At 41.7% G+C, this 21,103-nt stretch overlaps 1 protein-coding gene across 1 annotated transcript in view; it reads right to left on the reverse strand.

Annotated features, from left to right (window-relative positions):
- LOC114466475 (pleckstrin homology domain-containing family G member 4B-like) overlaps positions 1-21,103 on the reverse strand; it is a 67,060-nt gene that overhangs the window by 17,454 nt on the left and 28,503 nt on the right. The window contains exons 10-14 of the mRNA XM_028451941.1: positions 16,836-16,974; positions 15,624-15,746; positions 15,351-15,548; positions 14,403-15,058; positions 13,752-14,180 (exon numbers count right to left, since the gene is read on the reverse strand). Coding sequence (XP_028307742.1) covers positions 13,752-14,180; positions 14,403-15,058; positions 15,351-15,548; positions 15,624-15,746; positions 16,836-16,974 — 1,545 coding nt within the window. The remainder of the gene's footprint in view (positions 1-13,751; positions 14,181-14,402; positions 15,059-15,350; positions 15,549-15,623; positions 15,747-16,835; positions 16,975-21,103) is intronic.

Raw genomic sequence — 21,103 nt, forward strand, 5'->3', positions numbered from 1 at the left:
AACTTGCTTAACTTATCGAATTGTGATTGAGATTGTGATCGAGATTCGGCTTGTTGTCTGACGGTGAATGTTTGGTTAGGTCAAGACCGCTAATGGAGATAAATCCAGGATATAATTGCCTAGCTTCATAGTATAGGCCCTAAAAGCCTGTCAGTAATGGCCTAGAGGGCAGAGGCATAGTTGCAAAGAATATAACAAAACATACATTTTAAATGAAAACACAATCAAACGCCTGCAATGTACAGGCACCAGGATACCAGCCTTCCCCCACATCCTTGAACAGGAATGAGTCAGAAAACAAAAGAATGAATAAACACTTAAAACTTTTAAAAACATCTAAATTTGTACTTATGTGCCTAAATTCGCGTACATGAATCAAGCAAAAGCTTTGGACCAAATCACGTTTGAAATATGGACGTACTAAAAGAGCTTCATAAGACTTGGATTAGAATAGTTTCAGACTTGCTTGCCTTCGTTGTTAAATAGATAATTTTTATTCCCATTTGTATAACTACGATGTTTTAACAACTGCTTTCAGCATAATGCAGGTTTTGGAGTGGCCAAGGATAAGTGTTGTGGTCACATTAAAAATTTTTCAAGTAAGCTAAAATATGACAAACCATAAAGAAAATAGGGCCAACGTTGCCTACTTTAATGTGAAAGACATTTACACAAAACAGTTTCATCACAAATAGAGGTTGTGGATGACGACCCAAGCGTAGAGAGAATCAGGCAGGCGTAATCTTCAAGATAAGAGTCCATCTTTAATTATCCAAAAACTTACAAAAATCGAAATCCAGAAGACACAAGGAAATCGGGGAGCATGGGACAAAACGCAGTAGCACAGGTTTAACTTTGACGGCAAATTTTGATTTAGTTTTAGTCAGTCTTTTGACTAAAATGCAACTTTTAGTTAAAATGTAATTATCAGAGGGGTATTCCATAAAGTGGGTTATGTTCAAACTCTGAGTATGTTTGGGCTCAAATGAGGGAAACTCAGAGTATCCCATTCCTAAACGCGAGGTATGTTCTTCTCTGAGTATGTTACCATGGCAACATTGTCTGTGAACTAAACCTGATCGCTGGCAGGTTTTATCAAAGAAACCCTAGGTTTCTACCTGGCTCCGCCCACCTGAACACCATTTCTGAACACTTTAATGTACCTTGACACTCTTCTCTGAAACACATTGGTAACCCACACCACAAACGTGCTCGCATCATTACTAATGTTGTGTTGCTTTACATTTTTTGGGAGGGTTTTTTTTTGTGGATGCAGGGCATTAAGTGAAAGACACTGAGAGGTTGATCTGCATTAAAACATCTAGTGACGTCTGTAGTAAAGTTCCCTGGATACAAACCTGTGAAGAATGTAAAGGAGGAGATGACAATTGAAATGAATCCACTTTTGAGGCTTGATTGTTCTTCAGACCTATCCATTGATATGGTGACGTGCTGACATGGTGACGTATCGATCATTTCCTGTTTACGCTCTACCGCTGCTTGCAGCGCTCTACTACTGTGTTCTGCTAACTCTAATCAAACTTGTTGTCATTGATATTTTAGCCTTGGAAACACTTGTTTTAATTTTTTACCGTAGAGTTAAACGTACGAAGGTTAAGTAAAAAGCAATCTCGCCTCTTATAGGCAGTGTAATCTCCTTTAAACTTCCTTTTGTCCTTAGCTTAGCTTAGCTTAAATTTAGCACCTATGGCTTCTCTCTCCTCCCCTCCGCTTTCCTGCCCGGTGTGTCAGATGTTTAGTTACTCCTCGTCCTCCTTTAGGGACAATGGTAGTTGCATAAAGTGTAGCGTACTGTTAGATATGGAGGCGAGGATCAACAATCTGGAGAAACAGTTCCGCACCCCTGATACCAAAACCGAAGCTAGCAAGCAGGACCAGGCCGGTGCGGACCGTGCTAGCTCTAGCTTAGCCTCCCCCCCGGCCAGCAATGACTGGGTTACTGTCCGTGGTAAGTATAGTCGAAGGTCAAAAAGCCGCTCGGGACACCACCATGTTCACGTCTCAAACAGGTTCTCCCCCCTCCGTGAGGACAACACACTCACCGGGGAACAAACTCTGATAATTGGCGACTCCATAGTGAGAAACGTGAAGCTAGCGAAGTCAGCGGGCATTGTGAGGTGCATCCCAGGGGCCAGAGCGGGCGACATAGAATCAAATCTAAAGTTGCTGGCAAAGAGTAATCGTAAGTTTGATAGGATAGTCCTCCATGTCGGCACTAATGACTTCCGACGTCGTCAGTCGGAAGCAACCAAAGTGAACATTGAATCAGTTTGTGCTTATGCTAAAACAATGTCGGACTCCGTAATTTTCTCTGGTCCCTTACCAAATCTGACCAGTGATGACATGTATAGCCGCATGTCATCATTTAACCGCTGGCTATCGAGGTGGTGTCCAGAAAACGAGGTGGGCTTCATTGATAATTGGAGATCCTTCTGGGGAAAACCGAACCTGATAGGAAGAGATGGAATCCATCCTACTTTGGAGGGAGCATCTCTACTATCAGAAAACATGGCACAGTCACTGTTATGACATCTCATGAATGAGACCATGTTACAGAGGTGGAGTCCTCCACGCCCCTCTGCGCTTGCCTTAGGACAGTTTCCCTCCCATTGCTACTATGATAGCTGTGTTCATCGCCATGGCAACTGTTGTGATGGTGATGAATATTATTTTATGGAGACGGTGTCTGTCCCCCGACCCATATTTCACAATGATTTTAACATAAAATCAAATAAAAGAGCTATCAATTATAAAAATCTGAAAAAAATTAAAATCTCAAATCTAGAAACACCAAAACATAAAACCATTAGATGTGCTCTATTAAATATTAGATCACTGAGATCCAAATCTCTACTAGTAAATGACCTTATCTCAGAAAATAACTTTGATTTATTCTGTTTAACTGAAACATGGCTGTATCAAGATGAATATGTTAGTTTAAATGAAGCCACTCCTCCCAGTCATTTAAATACTCATATGCCACGAGACACAGGCCGTGGAGGTGGTGTAGCAGCTATTTATCATTCCTCTCTCCTAATCTATCCTAAACCAAAGGCCAATTACACTTCCTTTGAAAGCCTGGTTCTAAATTTATCTCATACCGAATCAAAAACCTGCCAGCCAGTCTTAGTTGCGATAATTTACCGTCCTCCAGGCGGAGGAGTTTATATCAAACTTAGTCCTCAGTTCTGATAAAATACTGATAGTAGGAGATTTTAATATCCATGTGGACAAAGATAGTGATAGCCTGAGCTCAGCCTTTATGTCCCTAATAGACTCAGTTGGCTTTTCTCAAACTATTAATGAAGCTACTCATCGTTTAAATCATACTCTTGATCTTGTTCTAACATATGGCCTTGATATTAATGAACTAAAAGTCTACCCTGAAAATCCTCTGCTATCAGATCACTTTTTAATATCTTTTAACATTATCCTAAAGGATCTCGCACTGTGCAATAAAATAGTTACGAGTAGAAATCTGTCCAATAGTGCTGTGGCTAAATTTAAAGAGGCCATTCCTGCTGCCTTAAACTCAGTGCACCATCCAATAAATAACTATGATATTAATTATAACCCCTCTCAACTGGATCTGCTTGTCAATAGCTCTGCTAGTCTACTAAAATCCACCTTGGACTCAATTGCCCCATTGAGGGAAAAAACTATTAAACGTCAGAGGAAAGCTCCGTGGTTTAGCTCTGAAACTCACACACTCAAACAAACAACCCGTAAATTAGAGAGAATGTGGCGCTCCAATAAAACAGAGGAGTCACGAATACTCTGGCAAGAAAGCCATAGTAAATACATGACAGCCTTACGACATAGTCGATCTACATACTACTCCTCACTAATTGAAGAAAATAAAAATAATCCGAGGTACCTTTTCAGCACTGTAGCCAGGCTAACACAAAGTCAGAGCTCTATTGAGCCCATGATTCCTCTAGCCCTCAGCTGTGAGGACTTTATGACATTTTTTAACGATAAAATTCACAAGATTAGAGATAAAATTAGCCACTCCCTGCCTTCACCTGGGCCTGCTGTACCATTAAATGTAAATAGGCCTAACCTAAACTGTTTCACACATATAGGACTTCAGGAACTTAACTCTATTATTTCATCCTCCAAACCATCGACCTGCCTTTCAGATCCGATTCCAACTAAGCTGTTTAAAGAAGTTGTTCCCCTGGTCTGCCCATCTTTGTTGGAGACAATAAATATATCCCTATCAATAGGCTACGTGCCACAGTCCTTTAAAGTAGCTGTAATCAAACCCCTTCTCAAAAAACCTACTCTTGATTCCAGCACTTTAGCAAACTACAGGCCTATATCTAATCTTCCTTTTATTTCAAAGATTCTTGAGAAAGTTGTGGCGGCTCAGCTCTGTGAATTTCTTCAAAACAACAACCTGTTCGAGGACTTCCAGTCAGGCTTTAGAGCTCAACACAGCACAGAGACTGCTTTAGTTAAAGTAACTAATGATCTACTCTGGCTTCAGATGAAGGACGACTCTCAGTGCTGGTTTTATTAGATCTTAGTGCAGCTTTTGACACTATAGATCACTATATTCTACTAGAGAGATTAGAGAAATTACTTGGAATCACAGGGACTGCCCTAAACTGGTTTAAGTCCTACCTATCTGATAGGTACCAGTTTGTACACGTGAATAATAAGTCTTCTGTGTACACTAAAGTAAGCTACGGGGTTCCTCAGGGCTCTGTGCTAGGTCCAATCCTCTTCTGTATCTATATGCTCCCCCTTGGTAATGTTATGAGAAAATACTCTGTTAACTTTCACTGCTATGCTGATGATACCCAACTGTATGTATCAATGAAGCCAGGTGAGACAAATCAGCAATCTAAACTTGAGGTCTGTCTAAAGGACATTAGGGCCTGGATGGACCAAAATTTTCTTCTTCTCAACTCAGACAAGACTGAGGTCATTGTACTGGGTCCACGACACCTTAGAGAAACCTATGCTAGCCTAACTGCCCTAGATGGCATTACTCTGGCACGAAACACAACTGTTAGAAATCTTGGGGTTCTATTTGATCAGGATTGATCCTTCAACTCTCACATAAAACAAACTTCAAGAACTGCCTTTTTTCATCTCCGTAACATTGCTAAAATCAGATCTATCCTGTCTCAGGGCGACGCCGAAAAACTAGTCCATGCTTTTGCTACCTCTAGACTGGATTATTGTAATTCTCTTTTAGCAGGCTGCCCGAGCAAGTCGCTTAAGACACTTCAGCTGGTTCAAAATGCTGCAGCACGTGTACTGACTAAAACTAGGAGAAGAGATCACATTACTCCTGTATTAGCCTCTCTGCATTGGCTTCCCATAAAATATAGAATAGAATTCAAGATTCTTCTTCCCACTTATAAAGCCCTAAATGGACAGGGACCAGTCTATCTCAAGGAGCTTGTAGTGCCATACAATCCCCCCAGAACACTACGCTCTCAAAATGCTGGACTACTCGTTGTTCCATTTGTCTCTAAAAGTAGTATAGGAGGAAGAGCTTTCAGTTATCAGGCCCCACTTCTCTGGAACCATCTACCAACCACGGTTCGGGGGGCAGACACCCTCTCTACCTTTAAGGTTAGGCTCAAAACATTCCTCTTTGGTAAAGCTTTTAGTTAGGAACCAGCTCATAGCTCATAATTAAGATGCAATAGGCATAGACTGCCGGGGGGGGGGTCTGGCATGCTCGGTTGGAGAGAGGTTGGAGAGGGCGTTAAGAGAGAGGTCATTTAGGCTAGAGAGGGACCGGAGAGGGTCCCATTTCTCTCTCAAACACTCCCTCTATGTCTGCTTCTTTCCTTGTGTGTTTGCTCCTGTACTCCTTCTGGCTTTTGTCTTGCAGGTCCGTGGGATCCTCAGTGTGGAGTTACAGCGTCTCAGCAGCTCTGTCTCCACCCTCTCCTCTGCACACACCCAACACAGCATAACGTGGATGGCTGTTCATCATAGGAATGGGATCCACACAAGGTTCCTGCTGCTTAACAGAAGGTTTTCCTTGCCGCCATGATGAATTCATGTTGGGTGTGGGATACATTTGTATGTGTATATACGTATATATGCATATGTGTGTATCCATAAAATGAAGAGTCCGTCCTTAAGACTGCTCTACTGTAAAGTGCCTTGAGATACCATTGGTTCTGATTTGGCGCTATACAAATAAAGATTGATTGATTGATTGATTTTATATTGTAATACAGTTTGATCTATAGATCATTCACCTTTGAAGTTATGACGGTGCAATGAAATATGACACTGCTCTTGGAAGTGGTGGGTCACGGGTTCGAGTCCTGCTTCAGTCTTTTTTTATGATATTTTTTGGATGTTGAGATGACTCTGGCAACAATATTACATTAAAATCAATATAAATGATGCAATATCAAGCAGCAGTCACTGTCTTTATAGCCAGTGTAACAGGAGGACTATGCAGCCATTGTATGCTGCTGTTACGTATCCTCAAACACATTTTATTCATATTATTCCCCGCTCGTCACGCCACCAAAGCGATAAAGTGATGAAGCCACCAAAAGCGCGACTAATCATGGGTGATTTAAGCCACTAGAGTCACTGAAGTGGCGTTCAGTGTGAACGCACCTTTAGAAAAGGCTCATTTTCCTCAAACACCGGGTGAAAAAAATCACTCTCTTCCTGGTGGTTACCATGGTAGTTCATGTAACCTTCGATCCATTCATGAAGGCTTTTGATCGTGCGCGTGCATGTAACTAACCCAAGGTTTACATACTCAGGGTTGATTAACCCACTTCATACCAGCTGTAATGGAATCAGATACCCAGAGTTTCCCATCGCGAGGTATGTTGACCCAGAGTTTATGGATAGACTCAGAGTTTGTTAACCCTCCCTTATGGAATAGACCTCAGGAGTATTTCATTTATAGTCTAGTTTTAGTCAACTAAATGATATTAAGTTTTTAGTTGACTAAATTTGTTACAGATATACTGTCGTTGAGTCAAATACAAAGCAGACGAGTTCAGCATTTTCAAAGGTTCAATTACTATTAATCAACCTGAAATTGGCTGGTGTTAATGTTTTTAGTTACACAGACAGATTTGATGTGATCATCAACCTATGAAGAAAACTTTTAACACAAAACCCAGATACCTGATTAGCATTAGAGACCTCCAGATGTATGTTTATGGACCAAAAGAACACAGAGCAGCTGCACTACGAAGCAGCACATTCACTTAAGCCAGGTAATTTCAGTTTGGCAAAGTGCGCGTTCACATGAAAAGGGTGGAGATTGCAGCACCTGACCATCCACAGTCTCACTGTGTAGAGCAATTTACGTCACAATCTTTAAAAATATGAAGAATTAAAATCCATAATTCAGATTAAAAACAACACTGTTGCTGCAGCATAAGCAGTAAGGAACACAGGCATGAAGCTGCCGACACTGTAATGCGTAAAAGCGTGAGATTATACAACATTAATTCATCTGATGATAGCCAGACAGTGCTCTGATCAGATTCACTTTATTACAGCACGGACATGTTTCTGTTCAGGTAGTCCTCCTCAATTTATCACACACACTGGGATGACTCTGTCTCACTCTGATGACTCAGTGAACCCTGTGAAAGGGACCGGCTGTGGACAGTCAACCTACATCATAAGGTGGACATTATTTGCATTTTATATCACCCATATAATTTCATAGGCCCCTCCATACTTTGTGAAGAGCAGCGCACCTACAGTATGTTTCAGCATCACTGTCATGCCTTTGAGTCAAAGACATTAATACTTTCATAAGAGTGTTAAGTTAGTTTAAAAGTTACAAATAAGTTCATAATGTACAAGATAAATAAGTTAATTTCATGGTAAAATATGTTAAAAAGCTGTGGTTAAAAAGAGTGATCAGAGTGAAGCTTCTCAACACAAAAGATCTTTGTTTATAGCAGAGTGGGTGCTGCTAGTGCATAGACAATCTTTGACATTTTTCTCGTGCACCAACCTAGCAGTGCAGCAGAAACAAGGACAGAAAGGCCTCATAAACACGCTGTGTGGGCTCTAAAACGTTTAAACCTACAGAAATATTCATCTTTGTGAGTATTGAATGTTCAATGCATTTATATAGAGCCCAGAAATGTGTGGATTTATTACTTTAAGTAAGTTTTGGGAACTCTGTTGTGTTTTCATTAGCCTGGTTATTAATGTATTTGATTAGTGTTAGCAAGCTGTCTGTTTGCATATAACATGAACAATATACTTAGTAATTGCATTTTTTTTTACCACGCACACGATCAATGAACAATGCACAATGTACAACGTTGTCAGTTGTCAACTTTGATTACAAGAGACCTCCATAAATGCAAGAAAAGCAAGCCTTGTCTATGGGGATTTCTTTCATGGTTAGCTGGCTGTCTAGCAGCACACAGTCACGTGTTGTGTGGACAGCACAGTAAAAAGACGATTAAAGACGTTTAAAGTAAGAAAACGTCTTCTCGGCGGGTTTAAACAACACAGAGCAACATTAAGCAACCATGAGTTTACGCTCAGGAAAAAACTATCTGAAAGACTATGAACAACAAAATGATGCAGACGCAAAGCATTGTTCAGATGTCGATGCAGGGCAGCTGGATGCTACAGGCCGACCGTTGGACATGCAGCAAACTCCACCGCCATTCACACCAGGTCCAGGGCTACCAGCAGGCAGTCCTATGCATCATCAGGGTCTTCAGCCGCTAAGGCCTACGCCAGGGTGCAAGCAGCCAAAGCTCAACTAGCCTTTGCTGAAAAAGAGGCTAATATAATGAAGCAGAAAGCAGATTTAGATGCCAACCTTCATATTCTGAAATCTCAACAAGCAGTGGCTGCAGCTGAAGCAGAAGCTGCTGCTTATGAAGGACTTGAAAATCAGAGCGGGGAAATAAACATAAGGCCCCTTACTGAAGCTGAGCCTCTTAATACAGTACAACGAACCAGTGAATATGTTACACAACACTGTGATTTACTCTTTTCTGCAGCTTCTGACAGGCCACGACTACGCACAGAAATGAGAGACAATCAGTCAGTTAACCAGCTAACTACTGCAACCCAGTATGTTCCTCCTCCAATAAAACAAGAACAAAAGGTACCTGGATGCACAACAAACACCCATCCGTTAAACCCAATAGCTCACACCTTTCAACCTCCAAACAAATCGTCTGAGTCAAATGGAGCACAAGCTTTTGCAAAGTATCTCATCTGCAAAGAACTAGTCAGTACTAGCTTATTGCATTTCGACGACAAGCCTGAGAACTATTGGGCACGGAAAGCCTCGTTTGTTGGGGCAAATGAAGACTTAAATCTGTCAGCCAGAGAGGAACTAGACCTGCTCACAAAATGGTTAGGACCAAAATCTTCAGAACAGGTAAAAAGGATCCGTGCTGTACACACCCTCAATCCCTCTGCAAGTGTGAAAATGGTCTGGCAGTGCCTCGAAGAGTGTTATGGCTCCCCGGAGGCCATCGAGGACGCACTACTACAAAAGGTAGATGGTTTCCCAAGATTATCAAACAAAAACAACGGTAGGCTAAGAGAACTTGGTGACCTCCTTTTAGAGTTACAGTGTGCTTAAGCAGACGGTGCACTACCAGGTCTGGCGTATCTGGACACAGCTCGAGGAGTAAGGCCAATAGTAGAGAAACTTCCTTTCAACTTACAGGAAAAGTGGACCACTGTGGGATCACAGTATAAGGTAAATCATTGTGTGTCATTTCCCCCTTTTTCAGTTTTCGTACAGTCTGTGCAGCAACAATCTAAAATGAGAAATGATCCAAGCTTCGCTACATCGAGCCATAACAGGGAAGTTTCTGTGCACACAGAAAGGGCCACGCCATACAATCGCAAAGCTACTGGGTCTGTTCACAAAACAGATGCTGCAGATAAAACTCAAAGCTATCCTGAGCAAGGTTAAATATAGGAACCAGATCGACAATGCCCGATTCATAAGAAACCACACCCACTCAGAAAATGTAAGATGTTTAGAGACAAACCTATTGAGGAGCGACAAGCCTTTCTCAAAGAGCATCGCATTTGCTACAGGTGTTGTGGTTCAGTACAGCATATAGCAAAAGATTGTAAAGTGGCAGTTCAATGTGTGGAGTGCAACAGTTCCAAGCACATATCAGCACTTCATCCAGGTCCTACTCCTGTCCCCAAGAGTGACACATCAGAAAGTGAACAATTCAAAGGTGAAGAGCAAACTCCAAACTCTCCTTCGGTTATCTCAAAGTCCACAGAGATATGTGGTCAAAGTAATGGCTCACGCTCTTGCACAAAGATCTGCTTAGTGAAAGTCTACTCAGAAGGTCATAAAGACAGAGTAGTTAACATGTATGTAGTGATCGACGAACAGAGCAATAGGTCTCTGGCTAAGACGGAGTTCTTCAACCTGTTTGAAATCAAAACCATGCCTGCCTCATACACACTGAAAACCTGTTCAGGGAAAGCAGAAACTACAGGCAGAAGAGCGGTGAACTTCTTCATACAATCCATGGATGGAAAAACAGATGTCCGGCTACCTCCTTTGATTGAATGTGACTCAGTGCCGGATGACAGAACTGAAATACCCTCACCTGAGATTGCTAAGCATCATCCCCATCTGCTACAAATTGTAAACAAAATCCAACCTGTCGACCACCATGCTCCAATTCTCTTACTCCTGGGAAGGGACATCCTCAAGATATATAAGGTACGAGAGCAGATTAATGGGCCCAATAACACACCTTAAGCGCAAAGACTGGACTTGGGTTGGGTTATTGTGGAAGAGGTGTGTGTAGGGAACGCCCACAGCACAGAAGTAAACGTTTACAAAACACACACAGCAGACAGTGGTCGCACATCTTATTTTGAACTATGTCCAAACGTTATTACAGTGAAGGAGAACTATAGTGACACGTCACACCAAAACATGCAGGCAGTCACTAAGTGCATGGACACTGCTGACTCATCATACAACACAGACAAGCTAGGTTACTCTGTGTTTGATAGATCCGAGTCAGATAAAGTTGCACTGTCAATAAAGTCAGAACAAAGAGAACAGTTGGGTTGCTCCTCTACCCTTCCGCTCCCCAAGAAGGAGGCTCCCAAGCAAGCCCTAAAACGCCTGTACTCGCTCAAAAAGACTTTAGAAAAAGAACCTAAAAATGACAAAGAAATACCACCAGAAGTCAAAACATTGATAACTGCAGTATTGCAGTCACAGTTGAGTCCAGAACGTTTTAAAGGATTCTCAAGCTGGACAACACTATGCAGAGCAGTAGCAAAACTTATTCATGTCGCTGCGTCTTTCAAACAAAAGTTAAATGAACAAAAAGAAAGGACAAGTCTGAAAGAATGTGTAAACGTGAAAGAACTCACTCAAGATGAAAACGTTATCATTCGCTCAGTACAACAGGAAGCCTGCAAAGAGACATACAAAAAGATAGAAAGAGGAGAACGGATGAACTCCAAAAATGATTCGCTCAAAAAGCTTAATCCAGTCGAGTCGGTGGACGTCTCTCTTCTGCTGACCTTAAAGACAATGAAAAACACCCTCTGGTTATTCCTTCTTCCAGCCACATTGCAACACTTCTCGTAAGACACTTTCATGAATGTTCAGCTCATCAAGGACAACACATTACGGATGGAGCTGTCCGTGGTGCTGGTTTTTGGATAGTCGAAGGTAAACGTCTTGTGTCCTCTGTCATCTATAGATGCGTCACCTGCCATAAGCTGCGAGGTAAAATGCAGGTCCAACAAATGGCAGACTTGCCTGCACACCGTGTAACTCCTGAGCCTCCTTTTACGACTGTGGGTTTAGATGTGTTTGGGCCATGGACTGTTGTCACTCGTCGTACTAGAGGGAGTTGTGCTCAGAGCAAAAGATGGGCCGTTCTCTTTAGATGCATGTCATCCAGAGCTGTACACATAGAACTAATTGAAACCATGTCAACAGATAGTTTCATAAACTCCTTGAGAAGGTTATTTTCTATTCGCGGCCCAGCAAAGCTCTTGCGTTCAGACAGAGGGACTAATTTTGTAGGAGCTTGTAAGGAACTTAATTTAGACACTGACAAAAAAGCAGTGGAAAAGTACCTCCAGGAGAAGGGGTGCTCATGGACGTTTAACCCCCCACACGCATCCCACATGGGAGGGTCATGGGAACGTCTTATAGGGGTGGCTAGGCGCATCTTAGATGCAATGTGTTGAAAAACGCTCAGACACGTCTCACTCATGAGGTTTTAAGCACGAGATATTGGCTATTATAAATGCAAGGCCTCTTGTCCCAATATCCACTGACCCAGACTCTCCAGCAATACTCACGCCAGCAATGTTGCTCACTCAAAAGTTGAGCGCAGTTTCTGCTCCATCTGGAAACTTCTCTTCAGGATAGTTGTTTGGGAAACAAGTTCAACATCTTGCTGATACATTTTGGAAAAGGTGGAAAGGAGAATATTTGTCTGCTTTGCAGAAACGCACAAAATGGACTGACAACCATCCAAATGTTAAAGAAGGAGACGTAGTTCTGTTGAAAGACATTCAAGCAAACAGGAACGAATGGCCCATGGGACTGGTCATTAAAACTCTGCCCAGCAGTGACAAAAAGATCCGCAAAGTGGAAGTGCGAATAGTAAAAGAAGGGACTACAAGGGTCTTCCTAAGGCCCATCTCAGAGATCATTGTTCTACTTTCCGATACTGAGTAGTATGTTGAATGGCATGTAAGATGAATGTTTTATGCAATGTTTTTGTTATTGTAGTGATATAATGTTATTATATCAAGCGGGGAGTGTCATGCCTTTGAGTCAAAGACATTAATACTTTCATAAGAGTGTTAAGTTAGTTTAAAAGTTACAAATAAGTCCATAATGTACAAGATAAATAAGTTAATTTCATGGTAAAATATGTTAAAAAGCTGTGGTTAAAAAGAGTGATCAGAGTGAAGCTTCTCAACACAAAAGATCTTTGTTTATAGCAGAGTGGGTGCTCCTAGTGCATAGCCAATCTCTGACGTTTTTCTCGTGCACCAAGCTAGCAGTGCAGCAGAAACAAGGACGGAAAGGCCTCATAAACACGCTGTGTGGGCTCTAAAACGTTTAAACCTACAGAAATATTCGTCTTTGTGAGTATTGAATGTTCAATGCATTTATATAGAGCCCAGAAATGTGTGGATTTATTACTTTAAGTAAGTATTGTGAACTCTGTTGTGTTTCATTAGCCTGGTTATTAATGTATTTGATTAGTGTTAGCAAGCTGTCTGTTTGCATATAACATGAACAATATAGTTAGTAATTGCATTTTTTTACCACGCACACGATCAATGAACAACGCACAATGTACAACGTTGTCAGTTGTCAACTTTGATTACAAATGCAAGAAAAGCAAGAAAAGCAAGCCTTGTCTACGGGGATTTCTTTCATGGTTAGCTGGCTGTCTAGCAGCACACAGTCACGTGTTGTGAGGACAGCACAATCACTTTAGCACATGTATGAATGAATGAAAGAAACAATCAATTTATCCATTGGTGGATCATATTCTAAGAGAACTGATTGGTCAAGAGGCGGGACTTTTGTACTCATATCTGATCCAGCTATTATCCTGGTGACCAGTTTAGTCATTCAGCCGAAGTTACCACGATCATTTAGCCTGGTAAGAAGTTAACCAGCATCATAGTACTGGACACAGTCCCTCTGTGTCTCAATAAGTTATCATTCTGTCACCACTCTCAAATAATAAACTCACACAGCATTGTTGGTACTCTGGAGTGGACTTTGGGAACAAAATGTTTCCTCATATTTCCTGAAAGGTAGGCTGGAGTGTTTGTCTCCTGCAGCCTTCTGACCACTCATACAGGAGTCATACGAGCAGAAGCTCCCATGACGAGAAATCTGAAACTTCTGAGCCTCCTGGAAGATTTTGCAAGATGGTTGCCCATGTTGTGAGCAGGACGATGAAGGTCGACCTTGCTGCTCAGGAGGAATGGATAAACCTGCTGTCACAGCTCCTTTGGTGCCCGAGTCCTGGCTTACTGAACGTGGGACACGGCCTCTTCTCCATGGAAACCACTGGCAACCGACGGTGTGGGATTGAGACCTGGCAGCAGCATCTCTCACGCTCCTAGCTCTGTTTGTTTGTCTCCTCCGTGACTCTCTCTCTGATTTTCTTGTGGGCCTGTTGGAAAATTCCACAAAAGCTTCAATATATCGTTCTTTAAAGAGAAGTCGACCTGCATGTAAAGAGGTCTCCTACACTTTGAAAATTCAGCAAAGTTAGAAGAAGTAGACAACTGATACCTATTAGGTATGAAAGTAAAATACATTTAATTCTAATCTTACTATGTAACCAAGCTGTTCTTAATTTTATTGGATTAGAATAGCTAGGTCATCTTGTTACCTTTCAGGTGATGGGGGGGTTACATTTGACCCCTGTATGGATTTAGGATCACTTCCATCTTCAGGTTTAATAATGATGTTGCAGCAGGCTACATTTGCTGAGCTTGGGGTGTTGGTGCTGAGGATCGGCTTTCTCTTCCCTACATCCACAGCTCCTGACACAATATCCTCCCACAGAGGGTGCTGAGGCCCAAGTGTTGACTGCACCACCAAGGTCTGCCCACCAGGAGACACTGTCTGAACATTGGTGCTCATAACATTTACATAATGGCCAATCTGCCAGGAACTGTTGGCTGATGGTGGTTGATTAACCAAGTCAACCTCTTGAATCCTCTCCTCCAACTGTTGGCAAGCTTCCTGACATTTCAACCAGGCCACGTTCCAGAGCTGCATACCCCAGGAACCTTTCAGGGCACTGGCCTGTGCCTTCACCTCCTGGAATTTCTCTGGGCTAAAGTGGAGGAACCTGTCTTGGAAAGACTGAAGGACAAAGTGGTTTGCAGAAGTGCTTGGTCCTGATCCGTATTTCTCCAACAGGTATTGAGTGGCCTTTGTATCACTGTTTGAACTGGAATCCTGTTTTTTGTCTTGTGATGAGTGAATGATGAACTGGTTCTGGTCTAGGTAATCATTGCATTCCTTGGCCAGTGCTGTAGCCTGTGTGTAAAAGAGAATTTAATTCATTGAATATTCCTAACTGTAAAATACCTCATCCACCTTATTCCAAGAATCACTACTTCCTGGTTTTGGGTACAATGCTCTGTGTGATACATAATTAAAAAAGGAAGCACAGCAGAGTGGTATCGTAATTAGCCCTGGGTTCAAGTCAAGTCTTTCTGTGGAGTTTCGAAAGTTAAAAATTTCCTTCCTACTCTGTGGGATTTGAACGACAAATCAAGACACTACTAGAGTGTAAAATTAACAATAAGAGCTTTGTGAATACTAATACCTGCTCACAAAAGTCACAGATGTTGACCATGATCTGCAGTTCTCTGCCACACGCCTCTGCCCTGTACATAAAGTCTTCTAGGCAGGATTTGAAAGTGCAGACAAGAGCCCCAAACATGCCAGTCTCTGAGTAGGACAGACCTCTGTGCTGGAGCTGCTGAGCCTCTGACACTAATGACAAGGCATGGTTTCTGCGGTCCTACATCAGATGGAAAGTAAGTGTTCAGATGTGAACAGACAATTTAGACACATAAAGAGTATTGAACACACTCACATTAGCTTCAATAAGGAAACCAGTGAAGCTATTGAGAATCTGCTCCATTCGGTCCCCTGAGTGCTCCACTGACTCCACCTCCAGCAGTTGACGCTCTCCTTCAGTGTTAAACCACAGCTGGATCTACACAGAGAGAATGTCCAGAACATTGGCTATATTACGATCAGACCATTTGTTCTAATAAAGTGATTCTGATATACAGGTATATGCACTTTTACAATGTGTAGTAGACAATCACCCACAAGTGTTTGTGGACATGATTTTTTTTAACAATTACCTATATATACTGACCACTGCAGGCTGGGAACACTCAACAAGAACTGCAGAAGAATAGATTTATAGACCCACGAGCAAAGGTATTAAAATGTATCTGCTTTCTAACCCATCAATTTTCAAATATTCACCTGCTGCCTGATATAATGCAAACACCATGTATCGAGGCATATAAATAATATTTTATTTAGTTTACATTTCGGTGTCATAATATTTTGGCAGAAAGTAAAATCATTGAAATTAGGGATGTAACGATTCACTCAACTCCCGATACGATTCGATTCATGATACTGGGTTCACGATACGATTCTCTCACAATTTATTTTACAAAATGGGACTGTAGACATATGATGACTGAAAAATATTCCTTTATTTTTTTTGGGTTCAAAACTATAAAAAACTGTACTGTTTTCCTTTTATTTTTCATTGTCAAAATAATCCCTTGATAAACTATTGAAAACAATGCAATTTAACTAAAAATAAATCTTGAATGAAATAAATAAAGGAATAATACAAATGAAGAAGAAGCCTATTAATTTAAATTCTGGTTCTATAGTAAACTGCATAATAGTTCTTTTTCTTTTTAAAAATGCAACTGAAATGTATTTTGTGCCTTAACAATTGGACTTAAAAAGAAAACCAGTCATTGCACTGTATTTAGGTCAGATATTTGTTTGGACCAGCAGAGGGCGCTGGTAACCCAGTGGTCGGTTGGCATGCAGATATCTTGCTGTGAAGAAGAGATGCTATGCTAGCTATGGTTACGAGTAGAAGGCGGCCAGAAAGAAAGTAGTAACAGATTCCGCCCGCCGCCAACACTTCTGGACTGCAATTCAGTTTTCACAGTATCGATGTGAAGAGTGATATCTATGAATCGATTTTTAACTGCCATACGATTCATCGTTACATCCCTAATTGAAATGCAAAACAAGTCTGCACCTGTATGAAGTGTTCCTCCATTTCTTTCAGTTGGAGCAGGTACTCTAGGTGTTCCAGTAACACATAGGACCTTTGTACCAGCACATGGGCCTGTTCCCCAACATGGTTATACAGGCTGGTCACAGAGTCCACTGCATCACTGTAAGAGAAACACAAGAAACCAAAAGGGCAAAAATTAATAAATATATTTGTGTACCAGTTAGTGGGCACCAATGATCGTGTAAATATGCATACGTTCCTGGAGCCTATAAAATCAAGTTATTTTGCAATAGTACACCCCTCTTGAGATGCCGGATGGTGGTCCAGAATCTCTTCAAAGCCATACAGAAGTTGTTCTCAATGGCCTCAACAAACTCCTCCCATGTCCGGGCTTTTGCCTAGGCGACTGAGAGATATTTCTTTTATTTCTGTATTGTTCAATGTCGATCTCTGGTGGGCCCTGAAACTCTGTTTTGGTTTGAACACACTCACTGCACTGTTTCCATGACCTTAAGGTCACGGAAGCTAGACTGTCCTGTGAAATATCGCTAGATCATCTCTTTCGTACCTCTTGGTACAAAAGTGGGCCCAGCCATGAAGATACACAAATTCAGAGAGAAATAGACACCTAGAGAACAGACAGACATGGAGAAACACAGACTGCTTCCTCCAGCCACCTGCCCAGGGGCTTAGTCTACTAAACTTTGCTTGTGAATAAACATATTGAAGTAGTACTACTCTTGTTATCTGTCTATGGAGCTGTTCAATTTAAAGATCTGGGAAGAAGGTAGAAAAAAATATTACACTGCACCCTGCTTGGCCCATTGGTACCTGTGTGCTGCCTCCAGAGTCTCAGAGGCCAAGAAGGCCCAATAGGACTCCTTTTTTTTTTTTCCAATAGGACTCCTTCTTCAGCTTGATGCATCCCTTACTTCAGATGTCCTTCATGTGGGTTTGGGTGTTGCCACTACAACAGGCACAGAGTACTGATTGGCCGTGTCAACAATAGAGGCACGGATCATGGCCCACTTAGACTCAATGTCCACCGCCTCCCCCGAGACATGGTCAAAGCTTTCCAGGAGGGGGAAGTTCTGATGGAAGAATCTGCCAGACAGACCCTCATGATGGGTAAAGCAATTGTCTTCCACCTCCAGACCACTATCTAAGAGCAGTACAGCGTCTAAGGAGTGAATGCTGGCCTATTATTTGCAAGTGACTGACTTGGTGTTTGGAGTCACTGAGATTTTGTAAATTTCCCTCAGAACAATATGTAATATAGGCAGATCACAGAGGGTGAGCAAAAACATGGGAAGAGGATAAACTAACACACAGAGATCAGCTGCAGTGAATGTTGACACAATACACAGCGGAGAAGGAAAAAAAGCTCCAGTTGACCTTTCTAGTTTAGGAAAGTAATTTAAATAAAACAAATGTTAATATTAACAGCCCCTGAAAGAAAATGCAGAGTAAAGTGTGTGTGTGAGGGGGGTAAACAGCCTGCCTATGGCAGCACATGTGGAGTCCGGTGTGACAGCTGCGGTGCAGAGGATGGTGCGCGCAGAGATCATGGATGTCGCTCCGGACGCACCAAAGCTGTGTTTTGACCGTTAAACTCTCGTGAAGCACTGCTGAAAAGGAGCATCATGCCAGAATCAGCTGATCAGCTGAGTCATTTACGCAGCGATTAAACAAGGTTCGTACAAAGCACTACTCAGGACAGCTCACAGCCCTGCTGGATGTTTCTCAGTAGATCTTCTTCAAATGTAATTTTGTGCTTCTGTGCACTCACCTCTCCTTGTTGAACGAGCAAAATTAATTTAAATAGGGTGGTCTCAACCACTTCTACACGCTCACCTATTTGCGCCACAAATAGGATGCAGGAAACAGCGCCACCAAATGATTTAGGGACATACCTGGTTTACTACCCTTTATTTCAGATCTTAGTGAATACACCCCAAAGAAAGCAAACTGAACGTTGTTTGCCAAATTTCAATTGCAGAGTGTATTTCTTCACTAGACTTATTTGCAATATTGTTCTGTGTGGATTTGTCTGAGCTACTCTCCTGTTCCCGCTCAATGGGACACGACAAGGGCCGGCCCTCGATGCAGTGCTCTGAATCAACACACTGCTGCGCGTGCATGCGTGTGCTCACCGCACACTTTAGTTTGGTCAGTGCGGCCTGACAGCCAGGGTCCCAGACGCTTTCCTATTGGTCAGATTGGTGTGTCAGTGGGTACTGGGCATCGCAAGCTTGTTAATTCAAAGTACTTTGCTAACTGTTTACTTTACAAATGAATAATAAACCGAGTAGATGATTTATCTACTGTGCAATTTGGTAGTCTGCCGATCAAACAGATATTAAAAATTAAATGTCTGGGACCACATAGACGAGATGATTTAACTCTTTTTCAAGAAGGAAAGGATACAAATAGCTCTTTCAACCAAGAGTGGTTCAAACTTGGATAATGGCTACCTAATCGAAAAATGTGCTTTTCGGTTTTCAGTGTCTTATTTTTGGAGGGGAAACTGTCTGGACAACAATTGGATTTAAGGACTTAAAACACCTTTCAGAAAGGCTAAAAAAAATGAGAGCTCCACATCACATATGAACAATGCCATTAGAGACCACCGCTTGACAGTGCTTAGAGATGTGACACTGAACAGCACAACTTCCAGACTGAAGAAAACAGGTATGTTTTTGGCAGAATTATTACTTGTATAAAACTATGCGGTAAGGGTGAAATTTCCCTGACGAGTCTGCCAGCTCCTTAAACCCCGGCATTTTCAAGTGCATTTTACAAAGAAAGTGTATTATGACATTTATGACATTTGCCTCCAATTGGAGGGTCTGTCACTTGGTACCAGCAACAACTGCTGGTTTCTACCAGTATTGCAAGAAATACAAGCATTATTATTCTTACAAGTTACAGATCACCTTCGCCAAATGTGTTCCTGCAGATAGTGTACCGGTTTGATGATCCATGCATACGGATGTTGAGACAGACACACGGATCAAGGTACAGACACACAGATGTATTACGCACACACAAATGGTTTTACACATGGCAATTCTACGCACACAGATTGAAACACGCACATAGATAGGTCCAGAAAACTGAAAAATGATGTCTATACTACGAAAGCAGACACACTCAATATCGCAAGTGAAGCAAAAGATGCTGGGCAAGAGTTCAAAATGATTAAAGAATACAGTGCAACCAAGAAGATGCAAAATATCCTTATGCCATCTACTAAACTCGATAACGATTTAAGTGAGCATTTCGACCGCCCCTCTAAGAACCTGCCAGATGAAATCAACAATCCCCAAGATCACTAGCATATATTACCAATGGATGAATGTCATGCAGTAGATGTTGACAAAAGCCCTCCTTCAGCAAAGGAAGTAAAAGGGATTGTGAAGAGCTTGAAAACTGGCTAATTTTTAGGGTCTGATGGATTGGCTTCCGAGCAAGTCAAGTATAACTCTTCGACAAAGCTAGTCACCCTGCTGTACATGCTAATCATGTGCCTGTACAAGAATAAAGGTGATAAGATGGATCCTAACAACTACCTTGGTCTATCTACATTCTCCAAAATCTTTGTTCCAATAGTAGAGCGGCCAACACCAATTTACGAAGTACTCCTGCTGGCAACCCAGTTTGGCTTTAGAGCAAAAAAGGCCACTAATGATGCAATTTTTGTGGTGAAAAACTTCATAGACAATCACAAGGACAAACTCTATCACTGTTTAATCGATTTAAAAGCAGCGTATGACTGGATTGGCCGAGATACTCTTTTTCAAGATCCTAGAGTTACGTACTGGAGCGAAAACGCTTATCAAACTACTGAAATGCATATACGAGACAACAGCAGGAATCAAGCACTCAACATCAGTTTTTGAAACAATATCTGACTGCAGACAGGGAGGCCTCAAATCTCCATGTGTTTTCAACATCTTCCAACAAAGGAATCACCCTTGCAATGGAGATACACGCCTTATCCAAATCAGCTACATTGTCATGTTTTTAAGTGCATGACTGAACGAGGAAACATGCTGAGGATTATTGATGTAGAGTTTACCCGGTTTGGGCTAACAATTTTCTTAACAAAGACAATGTGTTTCAATGTTGCACAAGAGGAAAAATATCTGAGAGCCATTGTTAAGATAAAGGAGACACATTTTGAGAATGTTACCAGCTTCACATACAGTGGGGCAAAAAAGTATTTAGTCAGCCACCAATTGTCCAAGTTCTCCCACTTAAAAAGATGAGATGAATTTATTTGCAAA

The sequence above is a fragment of the Gouania willdenowi genome, chromosome 7 (genome assembly GCF_900634775.1).
Source record: "Gouania willdenowi chromosome 7, fGouWil2.1, whole genome shotgun sequence".
Taxonomy (NCBI): Eukaryota; Metazoa; Chordata; class Actinopteri; order Blenniiformes; family Gobiesocidae; genus Gouania; species Gouania willdenowi.